This window comes from Bos taurus, chromosome 15, assembly GCF_002263795.3.
Source record: "Bos taurus isolate L1 Dominette 01449 registration number 42190680 breed Hereford chromosome 15, ARS-UCD2.0, whole genome shotgun sequence".
NCBI lineage: Eukaryota > Metazoa > Chordata > Mammalia > Artiodactyla > Bovidae > Bos > Bos taurus.
Genome location: NC_037342.1, coordinates 63,976,012 through 63,996,708, shown reverse-complemented (window position 1 = coordinate 63,996,708; position 20,697 = coordinate 63,976,012). Strand labels below are relative to the sequence as shown.

General features: G+C 45.7%; 1 protein-coding gene across 2 annotated transcripts in view; it reads right to left on the bottom strand.

Annotated features, from left to right (window-relative positions):
- KIAA1549L (KIAA1549 like) overlaps positions 1-7,770 on the bottom strand; it is a 320,960-nt gene extending 313,190 nt beyond the window's left edge. The window contains exon 1 of one of the 2 annotated variants that reach the window (XM_059875159.1): positions 6,924-7,770. In XM_059875159.1, coding sequence (XP_059731142.1) covers positions 6,924-7,146 — 223 coding nt within the window. In that variant the 5' untranslated portion in view covers positions 7,147-7,770. The remainder of the gene's footprint in view (positions 1-6,923) is intronic. The other variant, XM_024975896.2, reaches the window with a different exon arrangement.
- Between the last annotated feature and the right edge of the window lie 12,927 nt (positions 7,771-20,697).

The window sequence follows — 20,697 nt, the reverse complement described above, 5'->3', positions numbered from 1 at the left end:
GGTACTTTACCCATCTGCCACTCCACCCACTAAGTAAGGGTTTCTTGTCCTGGGCTACAGGGTAGGGGCCAGGTCTGGCTTGGTCTCCACTCGACCTCCAGTATTTAGGGAAGAGTTTGACATGGCATATGCCTGGTGCTTGATAAATATCACCAAATCAATGTGACTCACATGCCACAATCCCCTCAGTGACAATAACTGACATTTCTAATACCCCGGTTGCTAGCTGTTCCTTTGGTCCTGGAGTCCCCACAGGGAGCCATCATCCAAGGCAGCCATCCTGTGATCCAGAATAATGTATCCCTCTGTGTGTTTAGAAATCCCCTGTAATGTGTTGTCAAGCAACGAAAATGTTTTAGGGTCATTCCAACTATTCATTTTTGTCTGGAGAAGAGTAGAGTTGTTGTTTGTTTAAAAAAAAAAAAAAAGAGGAGGAAGAAAAGAAAGAAAACCACAATGCAGGCTGGAAGGTTGATGAAAATGAAAAAGGAAGCATGCACATTCATTCTGAATATTCTCAGATCACATTCTAGTAATTTAAGACTTGCGATAAGTAGGCTTCTGAGAGGTTTTCTTGGAAGGATTTCAATATCTCAGTTTCCAAAGTGATGTTCGTCTTTAGGAAGAGTATGGAGCAGGAACAAATGGAAGCTCGACTTCCATTTGATGTCAATATTAAAAGCACAGGCTCATTGGTCCTCAAATCTTCTTCTTTACATTGTGAGATGGGGAGAAAGGGGAGGCAAGTTTGGGATACTTTACAAGTATCCTTGAAGCACTAATAATTAATACTGAGAGTGAAAAAGTCCAAATATATTTTATTGGATTGTCTAAAAAGTGAAAAAAGTACAAGTATAATGTAATTATATCCTAATTAAACACTCTTTTGACCCACCTCCCCTATGACTCTACCTTTCTTTATAAAAAAGGCTAAAAGAGTTCTTTTTCACTGTCTGATTTCCCTTCTTCATTTCCTTTTCTTTAAGTTTTGTTATTGTTTAATTATTGAGATAATGTCTGTATACAAATGCATCTTTGCAATCATCAATGCTGAACAATTATGCGTACTTAATAAAATGATAGTTACCAAAATTTGAAGTTCAGCAAAACCAAAGATATGAAGTGTACACTGAATGACTTTTTATTTTTGAGAACTGCCTTGTGGACACAGTGGGGAGAAGGATAGGGTGGGATGAATTGAGAGGGTAGCATTGACACATACAGACTACCACGTGTCAAACAGCTAGCTAGTCAGGAGCCACTGTATAGCACAGGGAGCTAAGCTGATCTGTGATGACCTCGAGGGGTGGGATGTGAGGTGGGAGGGAGGTTCAAGAGGGAGGAGATATATGTATACACAGAGTTGATTCACACAGTTGTCAAGCAGAAACTAACACAACATTGTAAAGCAACTGGACTCCAATTCTTCCTTTCTTTCTTGAACCTGTTGCAGTAAGACTTTTGTCCCCTCTGCTCTCAGGGCCAACAAACACCTCCACATCTCCAAGCCCAACATCCATTGCTGTCCCTATTTAGCCATCTTCAGTCTCTCTGGTTGGTCCCCCCTTCTCCCTGAACCCCTAAATGCTGAAGTATCCTAGGGCTCATTGCTGACATCTCCCCCCTTCTCTATACTTTCTTACTTAGTTCCATACTGATGGCTCCCAAATATATATCTCTGGACCCAATATCTGCCTGGAATTCCAGACTACTTTGTTCAACGAGCTATTTGTCATCTCCCTTGGATGTTTAATAAACATTTCAAGCTTAACATACCCAAACCCAACTCTTTATTTACTATCCCAAACCTAAGCCTCCCGTAACCTTCCCCATCTCAATGGCAACTTCACCCTCTCAGTTGCTTGAGCCAAAAACCCTGGAGCCATATTGGTTCCTCTCTTTCTTTCCCACTCCACCTCTAATCCATGAGAAAATTTTATTAGCTTCATCTTCAAAAGATGTCAGGACTTCACCGGCAGTCCAGTGGTTAAGACTCCGAGCTTCCCCTGCAAGGGGAGCAGGTTCAATCCCTAGGTGGGGAACTAAGATCTCACATGCCATTCAGGATGATCGAAATATTTTTTTTAATCTGTCCAAAATCTAACCACTTCTCCCCACTGTCTAAGCCTTCCTACCTGGTCTCCCCATATCCACCCTTGACCTTAAAGTCTTTTGTCTCCAAAATAGCCAGGGATTTTTTTCTAAAACTTGAGTCAGATCATCTCATCCCTTGCTTAACCTCATCCAAAGTAAAACACAAAGTCTTTACTTTGCCAAAATGTTTTACGTGATCTGGCACGTAAAACATTTCCCCTTCAACATCATTTCTTACCACCCTCCCCCTATTCACTCAATTCCACGTGGCCTCCCTGCTGTTCCCTGCCTCCTCAAGGCTTTTGCAGTCACCTGAATATCTTTTCCCAGATATTCACTTTTAGGTATCTACCCAAACATCACCGCATCACGGGGCTATCCCCCATCACTCTGGGTAACTGAGCACATGCGTGAGGGTGCACAGGCATGTAGGCATTAAGCTCTTATTATCCTCTTACCCTGGTTTATTTTTCTTACCACCTTCCAACCTACATTCATTTGTTTATATTCATTTGCTGCCTTCAGTGGGGTCAACAAACCACCAGCATCAATATCACCTTGGTGCTTGTTAGAAATGCAGAACCAGGCTTCCCTAATGGCTCAGAAGGTAAAGAATCTGCCTGCAATGCAGAAGACACAGGAGACACAGGTTCAATCCCTGAATTGGGAAGATCCCCTGGAGGATGAAATGGCAACCCACTCCAGTATTCTTGCCTGAAAAATCCCCTGGATGGAGGAGCCTGGCAGGCTACAGTCCATGGGGTCACAGAGTCAGATATGACTGAGCGACAAGCACAGCACATAAGCCTTATCCCAGACCTACTGTGTCAGAAGCTGCAACAGGATCTTCAAGTGATTCAAATGCACAGTAAAATCTGGAAAGCATTGGGCTACTTCCTAATTGCCATGAGAATGGGAGTTTAATTTCATTCATTATTGTAACCTCAGAAAGCTGAGGCACTCGAGATACACTGAATGAACGAATGAACTGTTGCACTTGTTTCAAATGGGACTCCAAGCTGATGATGTGCAAAACGTTGGAGAGGGGCAAAAAAGACCTCCTAGGTCAAAATTATCCCCCATGTATTGCACTCAATTAGAGATTCCCTGGTGTCAGCAAACCCTTCTTTCAAAATGCAAATACATTCCCTGAATAAAGCAGTCATTCACAACTTGCTGTGGATTATTTAACTGAGATAATTATTCTAACATTTAACAGAATCAGCCAAACTGAGGGAATAGGAGTGAAAGAATGCTGAAACTTCCACAAGTGCCTAGTCTGTGCTGCACATTGTAACAGGCCAGAGGAAACAGAGATAAATCAGGAACTTATAAGCTGGTGGGAGAAGCAGAGGACCCTTCAGGGGAGGGGCAGGAGGGTGGAATGCCTGTGAGGGGGACTTGGGAAGGCTCCAGGGCAGGGAGAGAGTCCAGGGTATTCCTCCCTATAGCATCCTTTGCTCTGGTCACAAAGAACCCTTCTCCTCTGCCTGAAATACCATCATCAACTCTGTCAACATCTACTCATTCTCCAAAGCTCCCAGCCTTTCAGAATTAACTGTGCCTTCATTTCATCAGCTCTGACCACACTGTATCACATTTCAAGGACCCAGAGCACCCTGTTCAAGAGGGACTTCTACAAACTGTATTACCCTTATTCATGTCCGTATCCCCTGCCCCAGTGTAGCACCTGGACAGAGTGAATATTCAGTCGGTTTCTGTTGTTTTATAAGAATAGTTGGCATTCACTGAGCATATACCAAACACTATTTTAAATACTTCAGCTCTATTAACTCATTGAATCTTCACAACAACCCAGTGAGATTAGAGCTATTATTACCCCCATTTTATAGACAAGAGAACTGAGGCCCAGAGAAGCCAGGTAAAGGAATGACCAGAGTACCTGCACCTAAAAGACACACAGGAAATGTTTACTAACATCAGTTCAATGGAAGATCAGCAGTTAGGATGATTGGGGAGTCAAATTTGAACTTTACCAATCTTCCTAGAGCATTGGAGGTCAAAAGAGAATGGGGAGGTGTCAGAGGTCGCTGCTATAAAGAACCATCTTTCCCACACCAGCCTCCCACAGGCAAAACAGAAGTCACTGCCTGGGAGCAAGGGTTCCCTGGGGACAGAAGTTAGGAGAGGAAGTCGGAGAGAAGAAACTCCAGACAACAGTCTTGAGACAGTACCCCAATTCCTCAGGAATATTAAAGCAAAAGACTTTGGGGCAGAGTGGGTGGAGATGGGCTGGAACACACAGGGGCTCCAGGACACAAAGGGCCTGTAGCATTGTACCCACTTGTCAGCCAAGACAAAGGTCTGGCCAGCCTTGCTTAGAAACAAGGTGCAGCAGCCATGAAAATAGCATGACTGTAGCAAGCTAGCTCCCTCAGGAGGACCCAAGTATCATGGGTTTGGCTTCTCAGGCAACTCGGTCTCAGACCCACTCTGCAGTCAGTGCCAGTGCCAAGCCACAGCACCACCTCAGAAAAACTTCAAAACCAGGGAGTCTTTTGAAAGTGGAAGGTCTCAGGAAACTGTCATTGGTTCTCCTGCCTCCCTCCTGACACTACTTCCTCCACAAATCCCACAGGACTCCCTGCCTTGGGTCTAAGACTCACTCACCCTGCAGTAAAGCTCCTCAGGTGGAAATCAGAAAACAAATGAAAGCAAGCAGGAGGCAAAACAGGGAGCCCAGTGCTTAACTCCTCCACCGAGAGAGAAACAAGTCCTGGCGCTGAATGAGCGGCAAACACACAGAAAACCCTGGAGCCCGGCGGTAGACTTTGGATCCACAGGTAAGCTGGACCACGAGGAATTAGTCATCAAGGGTGACAGCAGAAAGGACACCCAGAAAACACAGATGAGACCAGTCACTCCAGTGAGAAAAGGCAGAGACCTATGGGGAACAACATCAACTTTACTGATTTTTGTTGTTGTTGTTTAGTCGCTAAGTCCTGTCTGACTCTTTTTGGGACCCCATGGACTGTAGCCCACCAGGCTTCTCTGTCCATGGGATTTCCCAGGCAAGAATACTGGAGTGAGTTGCCATTTCCTTCTCCAGGGGATCTTTCCAATCCCGGGATCGAACTCATGTCTCCTGCACTGGCAGGAGGATTCTTTACCACTGAACCACCTAGGAAGCCCTTACTGATTTTTACCATCATTTAAATCAAAGCATCTTTCCTGGTGATCAGGATCACCATACTATGAGAATAAAGGAAAAGGATTCCCAGGCTAAAGCTGAAAGATACAGATTCGAAGTTCTCTAAGTCAGGCTCTGGCAGTCTGAAAGAATAGCCAAGAAAAGTCTCAGAGATTCAGAAGGGGCAATGTACAAAGGTCCGAACAGAGATCAGAAATTCCAAGCTGATCAAAGGAAATCATCTGACATATCAGGGCAAATAGGATCAATACATAAAAGTTTAAATTTCAAATATTACAAATGGTTGAACAGTTTTTGATATCTGCACTCAAATGAAGAACATCCACAAGTTGGCATATCATAAACTGTTCACAAAACTATTAAAAATTTGATTCATTTAAAATAAAAACTCAAAGCATGTTTCTGATCCAATGAATACTAAGGTATTTACATTTGTCTGACTCAGAACTTACCTTTTAATCATTATACCTAATACACATCATTGAAAACTGAGAGAGGCATAAAAACTGGGGGCTGAAGTTCTTCAGAGGCTTTTCCCAGGTCTTGGGCACATAGCCAAAGATTACTGAACTTTCTAACCACTATAATCACAACAGACAATTCCTGGACAGCAACTTCCACACAGAGACACCTCATGTCAGTGACCCTTTAAGTGAATCAAAGGAAAATGGGCTTTGAATTAAGCTTTGTAGACAGGAAATATTTTTAACCTAAAACAGTGTGAGCTCCTTTATAACAAGGAGATTTAATTTAACTTGGGGGATGGGGCACACTGAGCGATAAAAACATTCCTCATTAATCGCTGCTAAAACCCACAGAACTACAGGGTCATATTGGCTGAAACGAAGGCTAAATTCCTTGATAAATGAAATGTACCAAGAACCCAGAATTTTATCACAAAAGCCTTCCCTTTACAAGTGCCATAGTAATCATTCTTATTTCAAAGGCAATTGCTGACAGCAGAATAAGTTTTGAAGAACATTAGCAGAATAATCTCCCCTAAACAGTTACAACAGATTTTTCAAAACAGTCCAAGAAATTACAGAAATCTATTTCCGAAGGATTCTTGGGAGTCAAAGAGTCAAGTGTGGTTACTTTTAACTAACGTTCCTGCAAACAGGAACGTTATATACTCGAACCCTTTGCAAGACGAAATTATTTTGGGTACCTCTACCCCCAAAGTAAAGGAGTCTCCTGTCAAAATAGAGAGGAAAACGCCGACATGGGAATTGCCTAAAACTCTCTGGGCTATTCCGTGCAGTCAAAGCACAGTGCCACCCATCCGAGAGCCCAAGTCATAGTGGACGTCCCCACCCTGAAATGTGTCCTACTAAAACACATCCCTTTTCAGGTATCCTAAACACAGCGTTTCTTTATCTAAATGAAGCATGCCTGTGGGACCACTAGGAAGGATCTGCAACTTGTCCAGAAGGAAATGCACTTCTTTTTACTTCCCCGCCCAACAGTGCCTGCCTTCCCGGGAGACAGATTTCTGACAGTTCGCCTGCTGTTGCAGCAGCAAAGGGCGGGGAAAATCCTAGCGCCGGTGCTGCAAAGATCTCCCCATCCACCGCCACCCGATCAGGTACCGGCCTGGATGGGCCGTCCCGCTCCTCCAGAAACCTCCGCGGGCGCAAAGCAGCCGCCAAGTGCTTACCCTGGTCGGCCAGGCAGTGCTCGGGGAGGGCCGCCAGCAGCAGGAGTCCCAGCAGCAGAGGCGGCGCATCCTGGGACGCGGCACGCGAGCCCCTCACGCCCGGGAAGCGCGCAGCTCTCCCGGCGGCCCGATTGAGCCCGAGCGCTCGGAGCCGGCCCCTGCGCCCCCGAGCCGCCGGCCCACCTTCCCTCGGGCCCTGGGGCTTTGCCTCCTGCCGAGCCATGGGGACGCTTCACACATCCAGGCCGCTGCCTCGCTCCGCACCGCTCCGAGGAGCCCAGCCTTTGGCACCCCGGTCCTCACCAGGCATCTCCGGCCCCGGCGCCGGAGGGCGGGGGCGCCGGGAGGCGCGACTCGCTGGCTCGTGCTGCTTTGCCGGGAGCGGGCTCCGCGGAGCCGCGGCTTCACCCGTGCAGTGACCGGGGCCGCATGGAGCCGCGGCGGGAGCGGGCCGGGGTTCCCACAGCGCCTGTCTCCGCGCGCCGGCGCGCCCCGGGCAACGAGGGTGGAACGGGCGCCGCCCGGAGCCCCCACCCCCGGGAGGGCTTCCGCAGACTGAGTGGGTGAGGCTGCGAGCCGCGGGGGCCGGCGGCTGCTGGGCGCGCTCGGGACCCTCCCTCCGGCTGCTGCCTCTCCGCCCGGCTCTCCTCGCTCGCTTGCTGGGGCTCGGGCTCGAGCTCCGGCTCCGGCTCCGGCTCCCGGGCCGAGAGTGTTACTGCAGCTCAGAGCTTCGTCTCATTGACAAAGAAAGCACGTAGCCACCCGAGCAGGCGAGGGAGGTGAGGCAGGCGCGCGCGCGCATCCCCGCGCGGAGCCACCGCGCGCCCCCCGCACTCCCGCGCCCCGCCGGGCTCCGGGCTGGGGAGGAGGACCCCTCGCGGCAGTTCAGGCACCGCGGATGTCCGCACTAGGGCGATGGGGGCGGGTGGCTTCTTTTCTTCGCTATCCTTCGGCTAGAGAAGGGGAGATCCGCAGGAGAGGTCCTCCGGCCCGAAAAGAGGGTGGGGGGGGGGGTGCTTAAATAGTTGTGGTTAACGTGCTGAAGAGGTCAGAAAGCTCTTCAGCCTGGGTTTTGAAAAGTCCTTTAGAAGGGGGGGCGGGGCGGCGCGCGCTTTGTGCTATTCACTACTTCTCCAAGGGGCCCTCGACATCCGTATGCCTGTTTTACCGCCGAGGAACTGAGGAGCCTGTGGCCTAGTTGCAACACGCTGGGTTAAAACGCATCACAAATGTTTATAGCAGCCACACTGTGTGCAAAGCCGTGCGCATTGGAAAAACCAGGGAAAAGTCTCTTCCTGAAAGTCCCTTCCTGAAAATAGGACAATTAGACAGTCAGTTACTGTGCGAGACACCGGAGATCTAAGTGGTGAGCAGAAACACAGTCCCTGATGTGAAGAAGTTCCAACTCTTCATTCAATGGTTCTTCCTGACTGCCTGCTAGGTGTCAGGCACTGTTCTAGACACTGAGGACAACAGCCACCAGCAAAATCCCTGTCCCGTTACAGCTGACATTCTAGTGGAAGTACACTGGCGGTAAACAAACAAGTAGTAGACAAGATGTCAGCTGGTGAGGGGGAGGGAAGCCTCACTAAGAAGCTGACATTTGAGCAAAGACCTGAAGGAGGTGAGGGAATAAGCTTGGCAAGAAGAGCATTACAGGAACAGGGGGCAGTTCAGTTCAGTCGCTCAGTGGTGTCCAACTCTTTGCAACCCCATGGACTGCAGCACTGCCAGGCTTCCCTATCCATCACCAACTCCCGGAGCTTACTGAAACTCATATCCATCGAGTTGGTGATGCCATCCAACCATCTCATCCTCTGTTGTCCCCTTGTCCTCCTGCCTTCAATCTTTCCCAGCATCAGGGTCTTTTCAAATGAGTCAATTCTTCCCATCAGGTGGCCAAAGTACTGAAGTTTTGGCTTCAGCATCAGTCCTTCTAATGAATATTCAGGACTGATTTCCTTTAGGATGGACTGGTTGGATCTCCTTGCAGTCCAAGGGACTCTCAAGAGTCTTTCCCAGAACCACAGTTCAAAAGCATCAATTCTTCGGTGCTCAGCTTTCTTCACAGTCCAACTCTCACATCCATACATGACTACTGGAAAAACCATAGCTTTGACTAGACAGACCTTTGTCAGCAAAGTAATGTCTCTGCTTTTTAATATGATGTCTAGGCTAGTCATAGCTTTTCTTCCAAGGAGCAAGCGCCTTTTAATTTCATGGCTTCAGTCACCATCTGCAGTGATTTTGGAGCCCAAGAAAACAAAGTCTCTTACTGTTTCCATTGTTTCCCATCTATTTGCCATGAAGTGATGGGACCAGATGCCATGATCTTAGTTTTCTAAATGTTGAGTTTTAAGCCAACTTTTTCACTCTCCTCTTTCACTTTCATCAAGAGGCTCTTTAGTTCTTCTCTTCCTGCCATAAAGATGGTGTCATCTGCATATTGAGGTTGTTATTTCCCCCAGCAATCTTGATTCCATCTTGTGCTTCATCCAGTCCTGCATTTTGCATGATGTACTCTACATATAAGTTAAATAAGCAGGGTGACAATATACAGCCTTGACATACTTCTTTCCTGATTTGGAACCAGTCTGTTGTTCCATGTACAGTTCTGTTGCTTCTTGACCTTCATACAGCTTTCTCAGGAGGCAGGTCAGGTAGTTTGGTATTCCCATCTCTTTAAGAATTTTCCACAGTTTGTTGTGATCCACACACTCAAAGACTTTGGCAAGGGTGAAAATCCAGGGACAATAAGGGTGAAAACCAGGGGCAGCACCAGCTGGGGGTACTCAAGGCCTGGAAAGTGTTAACTCTCACTTACTGTGCATCTGTAGGATAGAAATCACACAATATTTCATCGTAGTCTCACATTTCTTCACATATTATCTTTTCAGAAGTCAGATACGTCTTATCATCCACCTAAGATATGCTGAGACACAGAAATACCTTGTTTGTATTATTATTATTGAAGGTTGCTATTCAATTAAATCAGTTCTACTGTTTTTTTTAAAGTTGCAGTCTAATTGAGGCAATAAAGGGCTTCCCAGGTGGCAGTGGTAAAGAATCTGCCTTCAATGCAGGATACACAAGACATAGGTTGGATCCCTGGATCAGGAAGATCCACTGGAGTAGGAAATGGCAACCCACCCCAATATTCTTGCCTGGGAAATTCCATGGACAGAGAAAGCTGGCTGGCTATAGTCCATAGGGTCACAAAGGGTCAGACACGACTAAGTAACTGAGCATTTCATTCCATGAGGCAATAAAACAACTCCAAAAATCAATTTGAGCCACTAATGAGAAAGCCATGATTCAGACAACACAAGATAGGAGGCACAGTGCTGGCCACAAGGGGTGATCCCAGGGATAGGAGGTGGGGGAGATGGTGCAGGCGGTCCAGGCAGAGTTGGACGGAAAGATGCCAAGGTTTGGAGCAGCAGAGGTGTTTAGGAGCAGGGAGCAGGGAAAAGAGAGCAAAGAGAGCAAAGTTGGGAAGTAGAAATATGCATACGTGGGGCCCTGGGGCCACTTATTTGACGCAAAGAACTCTAATGGGGAGAAATGGGAGGTAGAGGGGGAAAGGAATATGGAGACCAATTAGTGGAAGACTTCAGACACATTTGGGCTTTTCCCCAAAGAGAGTGGGAGGAGAGGGGGAAGTCACTCACAGAAGCACAGGTCATGTGCCAGGCTGTCTGTGAGTAGCTGAGGACATAAAAGCCAGAGTGATGAAAGTAAAAGTCGCTCAGTTGTGTCCGACTCTTTGCGACCCCATGGACTGTAGTCCATGGAATTCTCCAGGCCAGAATACTGGAGTGGGTAGCCTATCCCTTCTCCAAGGGATCTTCCCAACCCAGGAATCAAACCCAGGTCTCCCACATTGCAGGCGGATTCTTTACCAGCTAAGCTACAAGGGAAGCCCAATAATACTGGAGTGGGTAGCTTGTCCCTTCTCCAGGGGATCTTCCTGACCCAGGAATCGAACTGCGATCTCCTCCATTGCAGGTGAATTCTTTACCAACTGAGCTATGGGGGGAAATATAAATCCTTTAGTAGTCATAGCCTCAGCTGCTCTACCCCCAATCCTTTAATGTAAACTGAGGAAGCTTGAGAGCTGACTGAATTCTCATGGAAAGGTACAGAATGTTGTTGGCCTGAGACAGAAAAGATCCAGAAGGGGAGAGGCGGTGAGACAAGAGAGGCAAGACCCAACCAAAGCTGGTTCTCCACAAGCATTGAGAGACAGTGGAGAGATTTGGGGAACAGAGATTTGGGTTGAGAGATAGCAAAGTATATCTTCTGTGTTGTACATGGAATTTTCCTTTCAACAGTATTTACCACAGTTGGACAAGGTATCAATTACTTGTCAGTGGTTTTGGTGGTTAGACTGGTGTTTTATTGAATTTTTCTCCCTGATGATGCTGGCCTCGAGAGCAGACACAATCCTGTCCTCCAGAAGCCCACAGTCGAGGGTCTTCCCTGGCAATCCAGTGGTTAAGACTCTGAGCTTTCACTACAGGGAGCACGGGTTCCATTCCTGGGTGGGGAACTAAGAACCTGCATACCAAAAACAACAATAACAAGAAAAAAAACAAAACCCCACGGTCTAGAGTCTAGTGAGAGAGGGCAACACATAAAGTGTTAGCTTCAGAGAGATGCAGCAAGTGTGAGCTAGAGGCATGTATGCACAACATCCATGATGTGGGCATGTGGGGGGTGGCTGGCTATTTCTGCCTGGAGGAAGAGGAGAGAGAGGAGAGGTGAAAAAGGGAAAGGAGGCATTTGCCAGCACCGCAAAGGGCAACCTGGAAAAGCAGGGGGGTCTGCAGGATTTTGCAAGGGAGGGTAAAGCATCTACGAGGGTGGCACAGAAGGGACCTCGGGAGATCCTGCTTCAAGGCAGGAGACCTAAGCTGGAGGCAGATGTAGGGAGGCTGGGTTTGTACCTTTTCCTCATCCAGTAGGAACAACTCCAGAGAAGCTTGCTGCTGGCACAGGAAGATTGATGAGATCCCCGTCCTTGATTGAGGGTACAGACTGACCCTTGACTTCTTAGATTTAAATTCTGCTCTAGGACTTCCTTGGTGGCACAATGGATACGAATCCACCTGCTGATGCATGGGACATAGTTTGATTCCTGGTCTGGGAAGATTCCACATGCCACGGAGCAAGTCAGCCCACGCGCCACAGCTCCTGGGCCCGCACTGTCGAGCCTGTGAGCCATGGGTATGTCTGCACACTCTCAAGCCTGTGCTCCCCAGCAAGAGAAGCCACCGCAGTAAGAGGACTGTGCACCACAACCAAGAGTAGCCCCCACTTGCCACAACTAAAGAAAGCCCAGGAAAAGTAACAAAGAGTGCCACCATAAAGAAATAAAGCCATGAACTTAAAGGATCCCCTAGGAAGCCATAGTAAAAATCAGTTTTAAAAAAAATTTTAATTAAAAAAAAATCTGCTGTATCATTTTACTAGCTGTATAACTTTGGGTAAATCATATAATCTCTGTCAGTCAGTCAGTTCAGTCGCTCAGTCATGTCCAGACTCTTTGCGACCCCATGGACTGCAGCATGCGAGGCTTCCCTGTCTATCACCAACTCCCAAAGCTTGTTCAAACTCATGTCCATTGAGTCGGTGATGCCATCCAACCATCTCATTCTCTGTCGTCCTCTTCTCCTCCTGCCTTCAGTCCTTCCCAGCATCAGGGTCTTTTCCAATGAGTCAGTTCTTCGCATCAGGTGGCCAAAGTACTGAAGTTTTGGCTTCAGCATCAGTCCTTCCAATGAACACTCAGGACTGATCTCCTTTAGGATGGACTGGTTTGATCTCCTTGCAGTCCAAGGGACTCTCAAGAGTCTTCTTCAACACCACAGTTCAAAAGCATCAATTCTTTGGCGCTCAGCTTTCTGTATAGTCCAACTCTCACATCCATACACAACTACTAGAAAAGTTATAATCTCTGTAGATCTCATCTGTAACACTGGAAATAGTAAGAGGACCTATCTTTTTGGGTAGGTGGTACCTATCCACTTTTAAGAATCTAGTTGATACATGCCAAGCATTTACTCTTAATAATCAGAGTACACACAATAAGCACTCACTGTTACTGGGCAAAGTCGTGTCCGACTCTTTGCAACTCCATGAACCACAGCACACCAGGCTTCCCTATCCTTCACTACCTCCTGGAGTTTGCTCAAACTCATGTCCATTGAGTCAGTGATGCCATCCAACCACCTCATCCTCTGTGGTCCCTTTCTCCTGCTTTCAATCTTTCCCAGCATTAGGGCCTTTTCTAATGAGTCAGCTCTTCGAATCAGGTGGCCAAAGTATTGGAGCTTTAACTTCAGCACCAGTCCTTTAGGCGATGAGTATTCAGAGTTGATTTCCTTTAGGACTGACTGGTTTGATCTCCAGGCTGCTCAAGGGACTCTCAAGAGTCTTCTCCAATACCACATTTCAAAAGCATATGACAACTGCAAGCTTCTTAAACCATAAACCCTTTTGTTATTTTTCATCTATTTAAACAGGGCTTTGAGACTTTCCTTATGTGTGTATTTATTGCTACATGGCTTTATAAAGTCAGTATCTTTTGTGCAAAGTATTTACAAAGCAAGATGGTGGGGAGGGGTGGGGAATCAATCTCTGGTAGTGGTTTTAGGCCCTCAACTTGACATTTCCACCATTGCTATGGAGGGTAATGCCTGGGCCGGGTTCATTTTTTTTTTTTGCAACAAACAGATATTTCTCCTCTTTCAAATCTCTGTTACTGACACTCCCTGTAGGTACAAAACCCAGGTCTACACCGAAGTCCTTCTTTCATGTACACAAAGTCCTAGATCCCTGCGTTGTGCAAGGCCCTGCCCCCACGCTCGAGTGAAGGAGTCAAGTCTTACATGATTCTGCCTCGCCTGGCAAGTGCTGTCAGACAGGGTGGGTGCTGTAGGCACACACAGAAGGGAGCTAAGAAAGGAATAACTTGGTAGAATGGACTAGAGGAGAATGAGACAAGAGAGAAAGGGCCACTGGGAAGGAGGCCGTTGCAGAAATATGGATCATCTCAGTTTCCCCTGTTGCTCAACCTATTTTTCTAAAAGAAGTTCCCAAAGTTCACTCTAAGGCCCAGCACAGCAGGCCCAACAAGGTGGAGCCAGCACGCATCAGCACCAGTCCAGGTGCCCAGGTTGGGGAGGCTGATCGTGGTCCTCGACATGGCTCCTAACAGCAGCCTGGAGATTCAGGGTTTGTCGATCTGACCCAGTTTCCCATTAATGACATTTCAACTCCCCAGGTTCTGGCTAATGGTTCTCCAAGTCCTCCAGTGGGAGGAGAAAAGTAGTTTTTTAACCATCAAAGGTTAATTCATCTTGTTAGTATTCCTCTTGCTTATAGGGCTCGTCCAATCACAGAGCAGGGATCCATTCCAGGCATTGGCTCTGGGAGGCCGGCTCATTTTCCCACACACTTTGCCTTCATGTTCCAGCTTAGCTACATCGAGCCCTTTCCTCCAGCCCTGTGGGGTGGGAACTGGGATTGGCCATTGGTAATCTCACTGATTCACAACCTGGGTTTCAGTCCTAACTCTATCACCTAATAACTGGTGACCTAGGGGAAAAATTTTAAACTCTCTGTGCCTCAGCATTCCTCTTTCAGAAAACTGGAGATATCTACACAAGATATATCAAGGTATCTATCTAACATAAATAAAACCATGTCCACACAAATACCAGTATTTATAGCAGCATATTCACAGTAGCCAAGAAGAGGAAACAACCGAAATCTCTGTGAATTGGTGAACGGATAAACAAAATGTGCTCCAAAAACCTGCTATTCATCAATAAAAAGGGATAAAGGAGGGGTTGGGTGGAAGGGAGGCTCAAGAGGAAGGGGATACATGTATACATATAGCCAGGTGGCAAATGGTAAAGAACCTGCCTCCAAGCAGGAGACACAAGAAACACAGGTTTGATCCCTGTGTCGGGAGGATCCTCTGGAGTAGGAAATGGTAACCAGCTCCACTATTCTTGCCTGGAAAATTCCATGGACAGAAAAGCCCGGTGGGCTACATGGCTACAGTCCACAGGGTCACAAAGAGGCGGACATGACTGAGCATGAATGCACTATAGCTGATTCACTTTGTTGTACACCAGAAACTAATACAGCATTGTAAAGCAATTATACCCCAATAATAAAATGAAATAAAACAAAATAAAATAAAGGAACGAAGTTCCGAAACATACTACAGCATGGATGAACCTTGCAAATAAGATGTAAATGAAAGGAGTCAGTCATAAAGGGCCACACCTTATATGATTCCAGGTATGCAACGTCCAGAAAAGGCAAATTCAAAGAGACAGAAAGTAGCACAGTGGTTACTCAGGGCTGAGGGGTGTGACTAACTGCGAAGGGCACAAACTTTCTTTGATGATAGAGATGTTCTAAAATTGGATCACAGTGATGGATATATAACTCTGTGCCGCCGCTGCTGCTAAGTCGCTTCAGTCATGTCCGACTCTTCGAGACCCCAGAGACGGCAGCCCACCAGGCTCCCCCGTCCCTGGGATTCTCCAGGCAAGAACACTGGAGTGGGTTGCCATTTCCTTCTCCAGTGCATGAAAGTGAAAAGTGAAAGTGAAGTCACTCAGTCGTGTCCAACTCTTAGAGACCCCATGGACTGCAGCCCCCCAGGCTCCTCTGTCCATGGGATTTTCCAGGCAAGAGTACTGGAGTGGGTGCCATCGCCTTCTCCGATATAACTCTGTAAATATACCAAAATTCATTAAACTTGTACACTTAAATCTAGTGAATTTGATGCTATGTAAGTCATATCTCAATAAAGCTGTTTTGAAAAAAAGACTAAGCTTGGCACAAAGTACTCAATAAATCTTTGATGTTATTTTTGTATATAAAAGAATATTTATATTTCAAATTTTATTTTAAAGTTCTATCATTTTTGAAAGGTCTATAAGAAGTATAATATAAACAGTACATATTCTAACATGGATATTAGCCTGCTAGCAATAAATGCCAGCTCCTCCAACCAACCAATGTGCTTTTTTGCCAAAAGCACTTCTATTTTATTAGAAATTCCAATCAAGTGCATCTTCAGACCAGGTGACACCAGCATCCCTTTAGAGGCAATATGTGGGAATTTCACGGCAATCCAGTGGTTAGGACTCTATGCTTCCACTGCAGAGGGCATGGGTTCAATTCCTGGTTAGGGGAACTAAGATCCCACATGCTGCACAGTGAGGCCAAATAATAATAATAATAGAGGCGATATGCATAAAAATAACATCTCCCATTCGTGAGTACCTATTACAGGAATGAGAGCGGATACTTTCTGTATGTTAACAAAATCACATCTAACATTCTTCACAATCTCTAATTTAAGCCACCATTTTTTCTTTACTTCTCTATTCATTCAATAAACCTTTACTGAGGTCTATCATGTGTCCAACACGGTACTCACTGGGACTATGAAAATGAGTAAGAATCCCTCACCCTCAAGGTCTCAGGACACAGCAATGGATAAATTAAGTTACAAAACATCGATGACATAGGTGAAAATGACATAAAGTAGCACATATGAAATCTCTTCCTGAGTCAAGGAAGGCTGGCAGAGGAGGTGACACTTGAGCTGGGACACATTCGGTAGACAAGAATGGAGTGAGAGAGAGGGCATCTGAGCCATGCCCAAGTACGGAAGTACAAGCCAACAGGTACCTTCCCACAAGACCAATCTGCTGATACGGCTGCTTAGTATGAGAAGGAAAGCCAAGAGGGATTCTATTGGTGAGGCAGACAAAGGATATATCACAGAGAATCTCCTCCTAAGAGACTTGGACGTTATCCTGAAAGTGATCATTACAATTTTAAAGCAGGAAATCCCATGGATGGAGGAGACTGGTAGGCTACAGTCCATGGGGTCGCTAAGAGTCGGACACGAATGAGTGACTTCACTTTCACTTTTCACTTTCATGCATTGGAGAAGGAAATGGCAACCCACTCCAGTGTTCTTGCCTGAAGAATCCCAGGGATGGGGGAGCCTGGTGGGCTGCCGTCTATGGGTTTGCACAGAGTTGGACACGACTGATGTGACTTAGCAGCAGCAGCAGCATCCAAAGGCAAATCTAAGGTTTCCACGTGAGGAGCTTGTGGGGAAATAGTCAAGGACTTGACCTGAACCTGTATTTGATGGGCAGAACTCTGCTTTCAGAACTTTGCCCCTTTTGACCGATGAATAGTTCCTTTTCATTGTGTTGTTAGACTCGTATTTACTTGCACTGCCTCCCTTGCCCCAAGCATCTCCTTGTTATCTCCAAAGCTGCTGTCTTAATCAGAACTGAATTTTAATAAGACCACACAGCAAGTAATAAGGAGGTTGGCTGGAGTTGAGAGAGGAGGGTGAGCTGGAGGCAAGGAAGTCAGATAAGAGTGTTAGCTTAGACAAGTTCCTTGGGCTTCTCTAGTGGCTCAGATGGTAAAGAGTCCTCCCGCCAATGCAGAGACCTAAGTTCGATCCCTGGGTCAGGAAGATCCCCTGGAGTAGGAAATGACAACTGACTCCAGTATTCTTGACTGGAGAATTCCGTGAACAGAGGAGTCTGGCAGACTACAGTCCATGGACTTGAAAAGAGTCACACACAACCGAGTGTCTAACACTAGGCTGAAGTAGATCTAACAGGGGTAACTAACAGGAGGAGGAGGGCGTAGAAACCAAAGAAAACATTCAGTTTTGGACTGGAGTGAAAGGAGATTTCATTAACCAAGATCTGGGAATATCAGAAAAGGAGGTTTGGCGGGGGAGGGAGGGGGGCGGGGGGGCGGGGCGGTCAGAAAACAAGAGCTAGAAAGGGCATCTAGAAAGAGATGTCCATTAGGCCCAATTTTCACACATTTTAATGGATACATAAATTTATAGATCTTGTTAAAAAAGAAGATTTGATTAACTAGATCTGAGGCCATCCAAGAGGCTGAATTTCTTTTTTTTTTAATGTGGATCATTTTTAAAGTTTTTATTGAATTTGTTACAATATTGCCTCTGTTTTATATATCTATATATATATATATATATTTTTTTTTTTTTTGGCCACGAGGCAAGTGGTATCTTAGCTCACTGATCAGGAACTGAACCCACACCCCCTTTGGAAAGCAAAGTCTTAACCACTAGACCACCAGGGAAGTCCCTGCATTTCTAAAACATTCCGAAGTGATGAAGTGATACTCATCCTAATCAATAGATCCCACTTAACAGAAGATTAGGTCGTTGAACACAGAGCTTATATCCTATCTCAACAAATGAATTTTTAGAAAACAAATTCCTGATCTTTGGTAGTTTTGAGAAAATAGTCCACCTTCCCATCAGTTAAAACAAAAACCAGCTTTGTTTCGGTTTTTTACTTCCATGAGATCTGACAGAATGTGGTCCACTGGAGAAGGGAATGGCAAACCACTTCAGTATTCTTGCCTTGAGAACCCCATGAACAGTATGAAAAAGCAAAATGATAGGATACTGAAAGAGGAACTCCCCAGGTCAGTAGGTGCCCAATATGCTACTGGAGATCAGTGGAGAAATAACTCCAGAGAAAATGAAGGGATGGAGCCAAAGCAAAAATAATACCCAGCTGTGGATGTGACTGGTGATAGAAGCAAGGTCTGATGCTGTAAAGAGCAATATTGCATAGGAACCTGGAATGTTAGGTCCATGAATCAAGGGAAATTGCAAGTGGTCAAACAAGAGATGGCAAGAGTGAATGTCGACATTCTAGGAATCAGTGAACTCAAATGGACTGGAATGGGTGAATTTAACTCAGATGGCCATTATATCTACTACTGTGGACAGGAATCCCTCAGAAGAAATGGAGTAGCCATCATGGTCAACAAAAGAGTCCATAATACAGTACTTGGATGCAATCTTAAAAATGACAGAATGATCTCTATTCGTTTCCAAGGCAAACCATTCAATATCACAGTAATCCAAGTCTATGCCCCAACCAGTAACGCTGAAGAAGCTGAAGTTGAATGGTTCTATGAAGACCTACAAGACCTTTTAGAACTAACACCCAAAAAAGATGTCCTTTTCATTATAGGGGACTGGAATGCAAAAGTAGGAAGTCAAGAAACACCTGGAGTAACACGCAAATTTGGCCTTGGAATATGGAATGAAGCAGGGCAAAGACTAATAGAGTTTTGCCAAGAAAATGCACTGGTCATAACAAACACCCTCTTCCAACAACACAAGAGAAGACTCGACACAGGGACATCACCAGATGGTCAACACCGAAATCAGATTGACTATATTCTTTGCAGCCAAAGATGGAGAAACTCTATACAGTCAGCAAAAACAAGACCAGGAGCTGACTATGGCTCAGATCATGAACTCCTTATTGCCAAATTCAGACTTAAATTGAAGAAAGTGGGGAAAACCACTAGACCATTCAGGTATGACCTAAATCAAATCCCTTATGATGATACACTGGAAGTGAAAAATAGATTTAAGGGCCTAGATCTGATAGATAGAGTGCCTGATGAACTATGGATGGAGGTTCGTGACACTATACAGGAGACAGGGATCAAGACCATCCCCATGGAAAAGAAATGCAAACAAGCAAAATGGCTGTCTGAGGAGGCCTTACAAATAGCTGTGAAAAGAAGAGAAGTGAAAAGCAAAGGAGAAAAGGAAAGATATAAGCATCTGAATGCAGAGTTCCAAAGAATAGCAAGAAGAGGTAAGAAAGCCTTCCTCAGCGATCAATGCAAAGAAATAGAGGAAAACAACAGAATGGAAAAGACTAGAGATCTCTTCAAGAAAATTAGAGATACCAAGGGAACATTTCATGCAAAGATGGGCTCGATAATGGACAGAAATGGTATGGACCTAACAGAAGCAGAAGATATTAAGAAGAGGTGGCAAGAATACATGGAAGAACTGTACAAAAAAGATCTTCACAACCCAGAATATCACGATGATGTGATCACTGACCTAGAGCCAGACATCCTGGAATGTGAAGTCAAGTGGGCCTTAGGAAGCATCACTACGAACAAAGCTAGTGGAGGTGATGGAATTCCAGTTGAGCTATTTCAAATCCTGAAAGATGATGCTGTGAAAGTTTTGCACTCAATATGCCAGCAAATTTGGAAAACTCAGCAGTGGTCACAGGACTGGAAAAGGTCAATTTTCATTCCAATCCCAAAGAAAGGCAATGACAAAGAAAGCTCAAACTACCACACAATTGCACTCATCTCACATGCTAGTAAAGTAATGCTCAAAATTCTCCAAGCCAGGCTTCAGCAATACGTGAACCATGAACTTCCTGATGTTCAAGCTGGTTTTGGAAAAGCCAGAGGAACCAGAGATCAAATTGCCAACATCTGCTGGATCATGGAAAAAGCAAGAGAGTTCCAGAAAAACATCTATTTCTGCTTTATTGACTATGCCAAAGCCTTTGACTGTGTGGATCACAAAAAACTGTGGAAAATTCTGAAAGAGATGGGAATACCAAACCACCTGATCTGCCTCTTGAGAAATCTGTATGCAGGTCAGGAAGCAACAGTTAGAACTGGACATGGAACAACAGACTGGTTCCAAATAGGAAAAGGAGTACGTCAAGGCTGTATATTGTCACCCTGTTTATTTAACTTCTATGCAGAGTACATCATGAGAAACGCTGGACTGGAAGAAGCACAAGCTGGAATCAAGATTGCCAGGAGAAATATCAATAACCTCAAATATGCACATGACACCACCTTTATGGCAGAAAGTGAAGAGGAACTC